The sequence below is a fragment of the Aythya marila genome, assembly GCF_965140915.1.
Source record: "Aythya marila genome assembly, chromosome: 2".
Taxonomy (NCBI): domain Eukaryota; kingdom Metazoa; phylum Chordata; class Aves; order Anseriformes; family Anatidae; genus Aythya; species Aythya marila.
Window position 1 is genome coordinate 6,058,060 of NC_139043.1, and position 12,751 is coordinate 6,070,810.

The 12,751-nt window shown below is 35.6% G+C and overlaps 1 protein-coding gene across 1 annotated transcript in view; it reads left to right on the forward strand.

The window, feature by feature from the left end:
- Positions 1 to 528: 528 nt before the first annotated feature.
- Positions 529 to 12,751, forward strand: part of LOC309875213 (sodium channel protein type 5 subunit alpha-like) — a gene marked incomplete at both ends in the record, with an annotated part of 34,850 nt that continues 22,627 nt past the window's right edge. Inside the window, 10 exons of the mRNA XM_082754359.1 lie at positions 529 to 783; positions 1,786 to 1,904; positions 3,846 to 3,941; positions 5,504 to 5,632; positions 6,387 to 6,478; positions 7,381 to 7,602; positions 9,910 to 9,967; positions 10,625 to 10,766; positions 11,254 to 11,451; positions 12,400 to 12,579. Of these exons, the coding sequence (XP_082610485.1) occupies positions 529 to 783; positions 1,786 to 1,904; positions 3,846 to 3,941; positions 5,504 to 5,632; positions 6,387 to 6,478; positions 7,381 to 7,602; positions 9,910 to 9,967; positions 10,625 to 10,766; positions 11,254 to 11,451; positions 12,400 to 12,579 (1,491 nt within the window). The remainder of the gene's footprint in view (positions 784 to 1,785; positions 1,905 to 3,845; positions 3,942 to 5,503; positions 5,633 to 6,386; positions 6,479 to 7,380; positions 7,603 to 9,909; positions 9,968 to 10,624; positions 10,767 to 11,253; positions 11,452 to 12,399; positions 12,580 to 12,751) is intronic.

Sequence of the window (12,751 nt, forward strand, 5' to 3'; positions counted from 1 at the left end):
TTACTTTGCCACAGTTATTTTCAATTTTGGTCTTTCTCAGAAGCAGCTTCCACATAGTTGGTGTTGCAGTTCAGTGGGTTTTATTATCCCAGTTCTGAGATTAAACCAGCACCTTAGGTTTGTCCAAATAATAGCTCAAGAGTATTTGTGCTAACATGTACCTTAAATAAGGTGGTGTAAATACCTTCTTAAGGTTACAGGGGTCTGCCTATGTCCTATAAGATACATTAAATTAAATCAAAACAAAACAAAACAAAAAATCTGAACAAACATCTCATTGAAAAATGTATTGATTCTCTCTCTCTTTTTTTTTTTCTTCTTTTTTTTTTTTTCTTTTTTTTTTCTTTTTTTTTTTTTTTTTTTTTTCTTTTTCTTTTTAGAAGATGGCTCAGAAATTTATGATTTTGGACATGAATGGGCAAAACGTTTAGTTTTCATAACTTATCTCTTCCGGAGTTACCAATTTTGATATCCCTTTCAGTTGTTTCTGTTTGGACAGAATCAGTGACAGGAAGCAAAGAATGAAAAATGGCTGAGTTCATACTGTCTGATACAAACAACTTCCGTAAGTTCACTTATGAATCTTTGGCTGCTATTGAAAAGAGAATTGCTGCCAAGAAGGATTGTCAAAAAAATGCCATAGACCAGAAACCAGAGGAGAAACCGCGTCCTCAACTTGACTTAAAAGCTTTCCAGAAGTTGCCGGCTCTGTATGGAAATCCTCCTCCAGAGCTCATTGGAGAACCACTGGAAGATCTTGACCCATATTACAAAGATCGCAAGGTTAGAGTCAAGCAAAATGTTTAGATCTCACTTTGTTTTGTTATGTTGCTAAGAAGCATTTATATGAATGATCTCTTAAACAGTCTTGGCTATATTTGTTTGGAAAAACTATCATTACTTTCTAGGTTGAAATAATGCAGAAAGTTAGCACAGCTGAATGACATGCTGTAATCTTCTAAAAGAAAAAAAAAAAAGCTTAATTTTGGATTATAGGAATTAAATGATATACACTTCATTAGCATTTAAATCAGAATTGAAACATCAAACATAAAATGGATAAAGGAAAAAAATGAAGTTTTGCATCAGATCAACAAGAAATGATAACTATTTTGCAAATTTTCTTAATTTTTATAGTTTGAAACTGTCTTCTTCTGTCTCAATGGTTGTGCTCTCCTTACATTTATGATAAATGATTATCTAAGCGTAAATTAAAAAAAAAAAAAACACATTTGCTGATGGATACATAAAACTTATTCAAGTTGTATATTCTAATCAGGAAGGATAGAAGAATATGATTTTTAATAACGAACAGAGAAATGGTATCTAATCCACTGGAAATTAAGTTTATTGCTTGAGTATTGCTTAATACCTTGAGCTAATTTCTACAGTCTTAGAGGCAGAAGATCACTATCAATATTAGCAAATCATATTAAGGCTGCAAGTCTTCCTTCCACCTCTGTATAGTGAGATTCTATGAGAGGTCCAACTTAAAGAGAATAGTTATAGGCAAAATTTGTTTTGTGCAAAGCTCTTTACAAGGATCAAAGTTAAAAACGGAGGTTCATGCTGACATTTGTTTTTCTATTTTGGTAGTTAATGGATATCAATTTATGATAAAAGGTATGCAAAATACTATGAAGAGTCTTCTCATTTAAACAAGCAGATTAAATTTAATATCAAAGTCATGCTCATCATTCATAGAACTAGATGTAATACAGAAATGTGTTCTCTGCTCAACTTCCTGAAAGTTTTACTTCATGTTTCTTTATTTTTATTTTTAAGATTTTCATAGTGTTAAACAAACAGAAAACAATCTTCAGGTTTACTGCTACACGTGCCTTATGGATCCTCAGTCCTTTCCATCCAATCCGAAGAACAGCAATTAAAATTTTAATACATTCATATCCTTTTCTTGGCTTCATTCACTCTTTTTTTTTTTTTTTTATTACAAAGACCTGTGTAATCCCGTGCTGTTATACCTTACAGCACTGAATGAATAGCTTTTTGTTCACTCCAGACAGCTTCTAATTATGGATTACCTCAGAAATTACTCCTGTTTGATGTTCTTGTGCTATTTAGTAATAAATAGTTTCATGAGTACTGAGGGTTTTGAAGCCTGATTTTCTAGCTATTTTGTGTTTTAAGAATGTTCTCTGATGTTGATCGTTTTATGTCTAATCAGTATCTTATATTGAATCCTTTCTCAATGAGAAAATGAATAAGGCCTCTATCCTTTATCTCATACTCAGTTTATGCATACTGTGATAATTAAATTCAGCCCCCATGCCAAAGCAAATCACAATGAGATGGGCACACATATGAAAACACAGAGAACAATTATAAAAACTTTGTTTCATTTAGAAATCAGATTTTAAAAAAATATCTTTGGTATACGACAATGAAAATTTTCAGGGAGGCTGTTGTAGGGAAGAAGGATATCTTTGAAATAAAAAGGTAATAAAGATCCCAAGTCATACATTTAGGGGATGAGACTCACTAGTATAGTTCTCCACTTTGGTACTTGGAAATGAGACCAGGGAAAAAAAAGCTGTCACTCATGGCTGAATCAGGCCCAGCACAGTCTGCAGGTTACCGTGTTAGGTTTCCAACCATCTTCCCAGCAACACTGAGTTAACTGGGATGAGTCTGCAGTTGTGGCCGTAGCAGGGCACAGACATCCTTGGAGGACTGATAGCTCTCTGAGGGTTTCCCTGGGCAGCAAGTTGGCTAATGCTGGCATTTCAACACTTGTGGTCCAGATCATGGGTTTGTGACAGTATTTGATGATGCCTGCAGTTAAAGGCAGGAGAATTTGAGGGAGGACAGAAAAGATTGATAATGGGTAGATGTCTTTCCCATGCGCATCTACCTCCTGGGTTGTCCAAAAGTGTGGTATGACACAAGACATGAGATTCAGCTCCAGGGACAGGCACTTAAACTCAAACATAAACATGTGAGCTAGATGCCCAAGTTCCCATTCATATCTTATAGTCAGTGGGTCCCAAAGGGCAGGTGGACAGCCCCAAGAGCTGTATAAACATAAGCATCTGATATCCTTTGAGACACCCACAAGTATCATGGGAGACTGCACTGTCCCTTCAGCAGAATACAGGTCTCCCAGTATAGTGAGCTTTGGGCTTCAGGTGTGTGACCTTGGGTGTTATTTAACTTTTGTGAAATATTCAGTTTATTTTTTAAAAATTATGCTTTGGAGTTTTATGAGGACTACTTTATTATCATTTACACTGCAGTGATGATCAAGACATTCAATTTGTTACCTGCAAAACCTTGCTTTCAGCATTGAAAATCTCCCTGTTTATTTGAAGATAAAACTCCACAAATTTCACAGGTCATGAGGAGGAGAACAAGAAATAGAAAGAGAACAGTGAAATATGTTTTAGACATATGAACTCATACCAACCTTCCTTTTGAAAGGAAGAGTGGAGCTTAGATGGTATCAGCCTAAACTCTCAACTCTATCCCAATTTTCCCTGAGACCTTGAACAAGTCAGACAGTCTCTGTTTAATAATTCCTCTGCTGTAAAATTAAATTTAAAATGCATCATTTCTCTCAGTCTGTCTCAGTGGTTAGGGATCATTTTACCAAGTCTGCAATGCATAGAGCAGCAGATCTGTACAGCAGTTAAGATGACATAAATAACAACAGCATTGTATTGTAATCTACATGTATATGCAGATCTTACATGTGCTTTAAACTCAAAAAAAAAAAAAAAAAAAAAAAAGCAGATCTTACATGTGTTATTAACTAAAAAAAATAAATATATTTGTAAATATGTTTCTAAATAAATGTCATATTCTTTGCCTTCACTCCCATGACTTACATTATTCACTTGGTTTATAATGTGCACTATTTTAACTAATTGTGTGTTCATGGCTCAGAATGAGTCTGCATCTTCTTCGTGGAACAAATATGTCGAGTAAGTATCTGTGGGTATGTATGCATTTTAACTCTGTATCTCTAATTAATTACTTAGCCTATCATGCAGCCTTCACACACAGTAGTTTTTGAGTTTAATAACTTCATTATTTTTTTGCTTTGAGGGAATATTTTGTCTCTAAACTCAATAACTACAATAATTATGGAGTTACAAGAGATCATGAGTGTACATTACATTCCACTGAAGTTCTGTCTGTCCTATCACTCCAGTTCATTATCCCACTTTCTGAAGTTAGTAATTATTTGCTTTTTATCCAGGAACATTTCTTATTGTTGCCAACACTGATAAAGAACATCAAGAGTATTTTAAAATTATATTTAATAATATTGAAATGTTATTTGCTCTAATAAAATATTCTGTTAGAAATTCCTGGCTTGTGGGACACTGTTAAAAAATAAAACTCTTATCTTCAGCACTGCCAACCCTTGCAATATTATAGCACAACAAATTCATATTTTTGGAGTCACACTTAAGCTGGATAATCCTGTTATTTTATTTTATTTTATTTTGTTTTGTTTTGTTTTGTTTTTATTTTTATTTTTGATTATTTTTTTCAAGTTCTCAGTTTGGCATTAATATGTTAGAATATGAACTCTGATAGCTCTAACACACAATAGAAAGGAAAAGATTCCAAAATACTTGGTTTAAAATCAGTCATAAAATTGTTTCTGACTGTTTCATGATTCATGATACTGAAACAGTTGGGAGTGGCAAAGCCTTATGCAAGCAGGAATAAGAATCTGCAAGATATAAAGTATTTATATACATATCTCCAGAAGACACTGGGATACTTCCCTACTTTTGAGAGCACTAAAGGTTAGATAAGAGTTATATCTGCTGTTGGCATCAGAAGTACTGTTCAAATGCATTTTAATAATAATTTTAGAATACTTCTTTCCAAATGAAGAGGGAAGCACTACATACATATAATTTCTTAGTGCATTTGCTGACTACCAAGTGAATGCCTTTTGAATTCTGTAGGGAGATCACTATCTTGTTGAAATGATAAGTGCACTCAATAAGTTCAGAAGAGCTTTTACTGATAATTTTCCATTAATAAGAATAATTGCCATCTTAAATTGAAAATCCTGTACTCTTGTATTTTTCAAGCATTTTAAACATTTGCACGAAATGGATGCAGTGTGCCCAAAGTAAATAATACACAGAATATCATAAGTTTTCTTGCCCACATGAAACCAGAGGAAGATATCAGTTTTAATGCTTATTTTAGCAATTAGCTAGAACTTTTGTATTTCTCAAATTCTGGGGACTCACATAAAAGAGTTTGAAAAAAATTGCTGAATGCCAAAAAACATGTCACAGGCATTCATGTTAATAGCCATGTCAACTACTGTTTCAAACTACATACAAGTCAGATAGTCACAGGAGAGACTGAAATCAATAGGATTCTTTCCATCACTTCTCTGCAGTGTTGGCTTGGTTCACTGGTCTAGACAGGAAATGGTCTTACTGTGTCTTTTACCCTTTTCCATTACTTCCTAATGTTGCTGTTTACTTTGGCACTTTTCTCCCCTCCTTAGATTTACTTTCACTGGCATTTACACTTTTGAATCATTGATAAAAATATTGGCAAGAGGATTCTGCCTAAATGAATTCACTTTCCTTCGAGATCCCTGGAATTGGTTGGATTTCAGTGTGATTGTTATGGCGTAAGTGAGAACAAATAAAATATGGATTACTCGAACATGTTCTCTGTATTTGAAGTTTTTGTTGCTGTGTATCTGAAACCATCTAGGATGTTGACTCTTGTACTTGTTTTATCACTCTGTATAGCAACAATGCATTAGTCACTCAAGAAGGGAATGGAGTAGTGCAGAGCAAGATATAGTTAACTGTTCAATCCCATCTCATACCACTCTGCAGTCCTTTTACATGAATTTACATACATTTTACATGCATTTTTGTGTGAATTTGCATGCCCTTTTACATGCATTTGTAATAGCTGGGCTGTCCAATGTGAGTTCATACTGTGAATGAAAGTGTAAATTTGAAAATAGGGTGATTTGTATTGACACCAGGACAGTGGATTAAATTTGTTCTCTTTCCCTCTAAATTCATGGTCTGAGCTTCAGTTTGAAGCAATTAGAAAGATTTCATACTGGTTAGATGCTGCTACAGATGGTAGACAGAATCAAACCAGTTCTGGCTGTTTCAGCCTGAAATTAATAATTTTGAGTGTTACTTTTTTTTTTTATATTTTGGGTACATAATATTTTAAGGTGCTGACACAAAATCAGCTGTGCACAAATTAAGAGTTACTTTATAAAACAATTCTAATAATCCAGAAATGGCTTTCTATTGTATGACTCTTCAAATAAATACTTGGTAAGTAGTTTCTTAATGCTTAAAGATAAACTCAAGAGGATTAAGAATTAAGAATGAACACTGTAAAAAATTTCACAGGTATGTGGGAGCATTCAGTAGCCTGGGGAGTGTATCAGTCCTTCGGACTTTCAGGGTTCTCAGAGCCTTAAAAACTATTTCAGTAGTCCCAGGTAAGAGAATCTATTTGCTGAATATTTTCTGTTACTTACAACCAATTTTTTACTCCAGTCAAAATATTGGCTTATTCTTTTCCTTCCTTCCTTCCTTCCTTCCTTCCTTCCTTCCTTCCTTCCTTCCTTCCTTCCTTCCTTCCTTCCTTCCTTCCTTCCTTCCTTCCCTTTCCTTCTATCCTTCTTTCTTCCTTCCTTCCTTCCTTCCTTCCTTCCTTTCTTCCTTTCTTCCTTCCTTCCTTTCTTTCTTTCTTTCTTTCTTTCTTTCTTTCTTTCTTTCTTTCTTTCTTTCTTTCTTTCTTTCTTTCTTTCTATCTGTCTTTTTCTTTCTCCTGCTGTATCTTTCACTGATTGCAGATGCAGCTGAATTTGTGGACCCAAATACTGTCTCAGTCCAGCTGGACTAAGCAGAATAAATCAAACATTGAGAACAATCTTGTGTTCAATTTACTTTTATTATATATCTATGTGTTATGGTTCAACAGAAACACCTTTGGTGACTGAACAGAATTATCTTACATCATCTCTGGGACAACATTTTTTCCACAATTTTTCTATCAGTTATGAAGTCAGTGGTTACTTTCTCATGACTAAACACAAACTTAGAACCCACTGGGTTGCCCCCGTGTTCTTCTTCTTTTTTTTTTTTTTTTTATCATATTCATTATTGTTCATTATTGTTTCTAGATTCTTCATTGATTCTCAGTGTTGGAAATTTCATGTGAACTAAATTTATCAATTTCTGGATAAAAAATAACTAGACTATCCCTGGTTCCTTATCCTTGACAAGGTGTGAAGGAACATCTGGAAATTGTAGGGTCAGTCAAATGAAGAAAAAATGTTCTCATAATCGATACTCTAAGTTTTTCATCATGCTTTTCCATTGCACACTGTCTCCCTAGGACTCAAGATCATTGTAGGGGCACTTATCCAGTCTGTTAAGAAACTCACGAATGTGATGATCCTGACCGTTTTCTGCCTGAGTGTCTTTGCCCTCATAGGCCTCCAGCTTTTCAAGGGCAATCTGAGACGAAAGTGTATGAGGAATTATACAGATTCCAGTATCAGAAAGCATATAGAAAACCAAACATGGGAATCCTATGAAACGTTTGATAATTATACAGGTAATTTTTCTCCTTAATTCTTGTTTTATATGGCACTCTAGACACCTATGCATGCGTGTGTAACCACTGCTGTATATGAGATTGAATATTTGGATGAGCAACTACCTGATAATGCTCTTCAGACTTCCAGAGCATCAGAATGATATAACGATAACTGAAACATGTATTAGCTCATTCTCTGATGAAATTCCCCGAAGTTCAGCTTCTACTATATGCTGAAGGGTTCTACTAGATGCTGAAGGGTTCTAGCATCTTCATTCTGCTGCCTAGTTAACTAGCCTTCAGCTTTGAACAGAGGAATTGGTTTAAAAATAAAAATCTTTCTTCTTCACACCATGTGTATCTTATATGTGATAATTATTTTATTTCATCTGTAAGATGTATATAATATACATCTTTCAACTATATATTGACTGAAGCTGTTGGTGGAAGCGTAGAGCAGAGATCTGAAAAGGCACCAAAACTTTCTCAGAGGAACAGCAACTGGAAGGTGCTATTCAGAAATGAAAAGTCCTGTGGTGAAGGAAATGCCTCAATGTACATGAAGAAAACAAATGTAAAATAGACAATGTATACACCAGAAATATGAAGAAAGCTTCATCACCACTGAATTCAGAACAGCAACAAAAACATACTCTAAGAGGAAATGTTGAAATACATAAAAAAGCCCTACAGTATTGCTGTTTGTATATACTTGATGTGTAAGATCTGTTCATACAAGATTTCTTAATAGCCTCATAGTCCAGTGGGAGAAAGTCTTTTTTATAAATACTTTTGAGGATAGTTTTTGCAGGAACCTCTTGTAACTACCAAGAAAAAAGTACATAAGAACAAAGTAATTTCCATACACAGAATGTTAGAAAAAGTCATAACTGAAAGCAAACTTCAAAAGAAAGCCAAAGACTAGAATACTACAGAAAAGAAATGTGGACATGACAAAATTTAGCTAGAAATATAAATTTTCTGTGCTAAAGAAACAAGAAAAATCTCTTTTTTTTCCTGTTATCGATTAAATGCAGAACATTGCAGCAGTATAAAGGCAATGGCCTGGAGATAGTAGGGCTCAAGAAATTCAAGATGTGTTGCTTCTCAAGCTTTGTTTTGTTCCCATCCCAACCATCTTGCATGCAATGATGGCAAAAGGAATAGGAGGTGCCAGCCAAGTTTAGTGGAATCTGGCTGTCTTTCCTACAGGATTTATGACTTACAGCCTTGTAAGGCCAATATTCAATTAAAGTGATTTTTTGGGTGTATTTTCCACAGGCTGTTTTGGTCCTGACTTAGTGTGAAGTTCCCATCTCCAGCATGGACACTACATGTTGCTACAATTTTCTGAAGCTCAGTCAATGAATATTATAAGATATTTTGTCAGTTAGCAGGAGCAGAGATGAACAAAATTTGGGTGTAAAGTAGTCCAGATAGTGATTCATCTCTTTATGTTACGTTTACATGGTACAGTACAGCAGATATTAAGGATTCCTGTGCTGGCTCTGAATCACACTGACTTATCTGATGAGCACAGCTGAGATTTGAGAAGCACCAGGAAGAGATGAGATGTGCTTTGCATCTGGGATATGAAACCCACCTCTTAATGGTGCTAATTAGCTATTAGCATTGAAGCTATTACTTTCAGTCTGATGGTAGCTCAGGTATCAGAGTAACTCATGCTAAGAGGGGAAGAGGTGAAAAAGATCATGGCTTCAGCGTCCTGATGGACAAATCTGTGTTTATCAGCTGAGCAGGGTTAGGACCAGTTTTCTGGCTATGCAGAGTAATTACATGTCATGGTTTATATCTGTATAGCCAAATACTCTTTCTTTCTGTTAAAAGCAGGGATTTGTTTTTATTGCTTGTTGGAAACGACCTATGGTACTCCCAAAAGTGTCCAAACTCTGTTCTGGAGAGGGCTAATTGTCATTGGACAGAACTGTGCCAGAGAGTGTGCTAACAACAACCAAACCTGGGGCTGTACTTAAACCTGCACCCTCCGATTCCCGATTTGCTTCTGGTAGATGGTGCCAAAGTGATATTTCAAAAACTTTCAATTTTAAGGGCTTCCTTCATTCTGAAATTTGTACATACACAGAAGTATGTGTATAAATGAGGACAGGACGTCTTGCAATATGGTGCAGTTGCTGTGCGTTTGGGAAACCTCTGTTGGTTAGTGCTCTTTTCGTATTTACTACACAGCAACTTGTATGTGTGTGCATGTACACTTACAGCTCACTGTTATCATCACCACTCCAGGGACAGAGGATACAGACTAGAAAGTGCTTTGGTTTTACCCTTTTTTTTTTTTTTTAATAGAACATTTTGCTAAGAAGGCAGACTCCTCGGACATCTTGGTATGTGGTCCTGGTGCGGGGTAAGTTCACCTTAGAATATTTCTTCTTTGGAAGTTTTCTCTGCCTCAACACTTCTCTGCTTGTTCAGTCATAAGAGATGAAAACAAAGCAGAGATTGCTGAGTTTTCTTGACTGCAGAAACAGGAACACAAACAATAAAATACGGTGGATCATCAGATAATTTAATACATGTAAAGAACAAAGCATGAACCTGCAGTTGTCTTATTCAAGTCTAAATTCCTTCAAGCCCTTCTAGAAAGGCTATCTTTCTCTTTTCCACAGATATACAAGAGTTGAAAACATGAAGTTGAAAACACCTATAGCACAAGACAGACATGATTCTCTCTGTGAAGGCTTGGGATTGTTAAACTGGGAAACAAAACATGAATTTGGAGGGCAGATTTGGGCACAGAGGGAGAGGTGGTTGCTTTGTGGTGAGGGAATGGTGATGAGGGAGTTGGCTTTGGTTGGGGGTCTTCTCTAGCCTGTCTTTCTTTGTTGCTGGATTGTAGGTGCTGCTTTTTCCCATCCCACTTTCCAGCCAAATACTTCCTGGAGTAGAAAACTAGTTTGCAGTAAAATAAAATACAAAGCTAAATAATAATCCCAACTCTCACATAAACTGAAGTTTTTCTCCAGAATCTGCACCATTGAGCTGCAGTTATTATTACCTCTAGGACCTGTCCTCCAGACTACATATGCTTGAAAATTGGGCCCAATCCTGATTATGGTTTCACCAGTTTTGATACCTTTGGCTGGGCTTTTCTTTCCTTATTCCGCCTGATGACCCAGGACTACTGGGAGCGTCTGTATCAGCAGGTACCAGCTTTGTGCATTGTTCAGAACGGGTTGTCCAGGTAGAGCAATATCTGAAGCAGAAAACGGCTAGGGAGGACAAGAAATCTCAAATAAAATAAGTAGCTGCAAGTCATTGAGCCTGCATACTCTTTTCTCCCTTCCAGCAAGACATGGTTCTTAAGTGACTCATTGAAAAGGGATGCTGAAGTGCTTCCCAGCAATATCCCTATTAACCTGTTGTATTAGAGACTTCAGAAAAAACACTGAAATATTCCATAGTGTCCTTCAAAAATGCAACAATGCCTCCTCAGTCATCCTCATGGGTTTACAAGTGATAGCATGGAAAGAGGGAGAAAAAGATGTGGAGAAAAGGAAAGGAAGATATATTTAAGCTTCCTAAAGCATTATGTCTAGAAAGCTGAGTGCTTCTGAAGAATTTAAAGACACATTGAAAGCCTATTTGATATTCAATACAGTATTTTTTATCTCTGGGGTGTTGTGCTTACAGACCCTCAGAACTTCTGGGAAGGTGTATATACTCTTCTTCATGCTGGTCATCTTTCTGGGCTCATTTTATCTAGTCAACTTGATTCTGGCCGTAGTAACAATGGCATATGAAGACCAGAACAAGGCCACTATTGCTGAAACAGAGGCAAAGGAAAGGAAATTTCGGGAAGCCATGGAGTTATTGCAGAAAGAGCAGGAGGTATGTGAATTATTGCAAAAATTAGTTTCAACGCTCTGTTATTAGTCACGTAAAGTGCATCTCTCCTTATATACAGCTATATAGTCACTTGTGGGAACAGGAGCAAATATTAAGTTATTGAAAGCAGTGATTCGTAGAGATACAGGATCACTTCCTTATTCAGCTGAATATTTTTCCCATATTGTTCCAACAATGATTTCTTGTTGTGGATAATGATATTTAAAGTCTGGTAAAAGAAAAGTAATATTTTAAAACTGGAAAACGTAAAATTCCATCAGATAGCAGCTTCCAAAATAACATATAGATGCTATAGATGGCTTTTTCTTTTTATTCTTCTTCACTGTTGTGGATTGCCAAGAAATATACAGTAATTCTTTTCATCAATTGCATTAATGTCTGAAACAAAGCCTATTGTAGTTGAGTGAAAAAAAAAATCATTTGTAACTTAAATAGTTTAGGAGCTTCTGGAACAAAATGTTGCTGCATTTTGAAAACATTGCCCTAAATTCGGCATGGAAAGGCAAGCCAGCCACAGTGTGAATACAGTCCTAAGGATACACAAAGACAAGACTGAATTTTAATACTGCTTGAGCATTTGTTTGGGGAAAAAAAGATATATTGTATAGCTTTATTTTAAAACTGAGTATTTTTATTGTAAGCAATTCTGCCATATGGAGGAATAGGAGCTATAATATGATTATTTTGCCCCTGGCAAGCCCAATACATGTGATCATGTAACATACTGCAAATAGTAAATTGTTCAGTGCTCCATATGGTGCAGAAATTCTCTCTTTCTTTTACTGTTATCACATATTGGAAGGTTTTTACTGACTTTTGTGAAATACAGATTGTTAAGATGAGATATTATGGAGCACAGAAGTGTTTTCTTGCTGCATGTATTCTACATATCTAGCATAAATGCCATCCATGTTTTTGTTTTAATTTTAGTCATTGGCTGCTAAAGGGATTGATATCCTATCAATTAGCTCCTTCGAAGCCTCTCCTTTGTCTACCAAAGAAATCAAAGAAAGAAGCAATAGGAAAAAGAGAAATAAGTCCTTGGGGATAGAAGATTATGAAGAACAACAATTTCCCAAGTTACAGCGCACAGACAGTCAACGAAAGTTGGTAATCTATTGTCTGAATCTGGGATCCTTACAGCTTTTCTAATTTTAATACTAAAATAAACTGCTTGAAAGTACAAACCAAATCCCATTACAAATGCTGATCACCCTTTAACCTTTAAAATAAACAACCTTACTGGATATAGAAGTATCATATCTAAAATTTAATTTGAAAA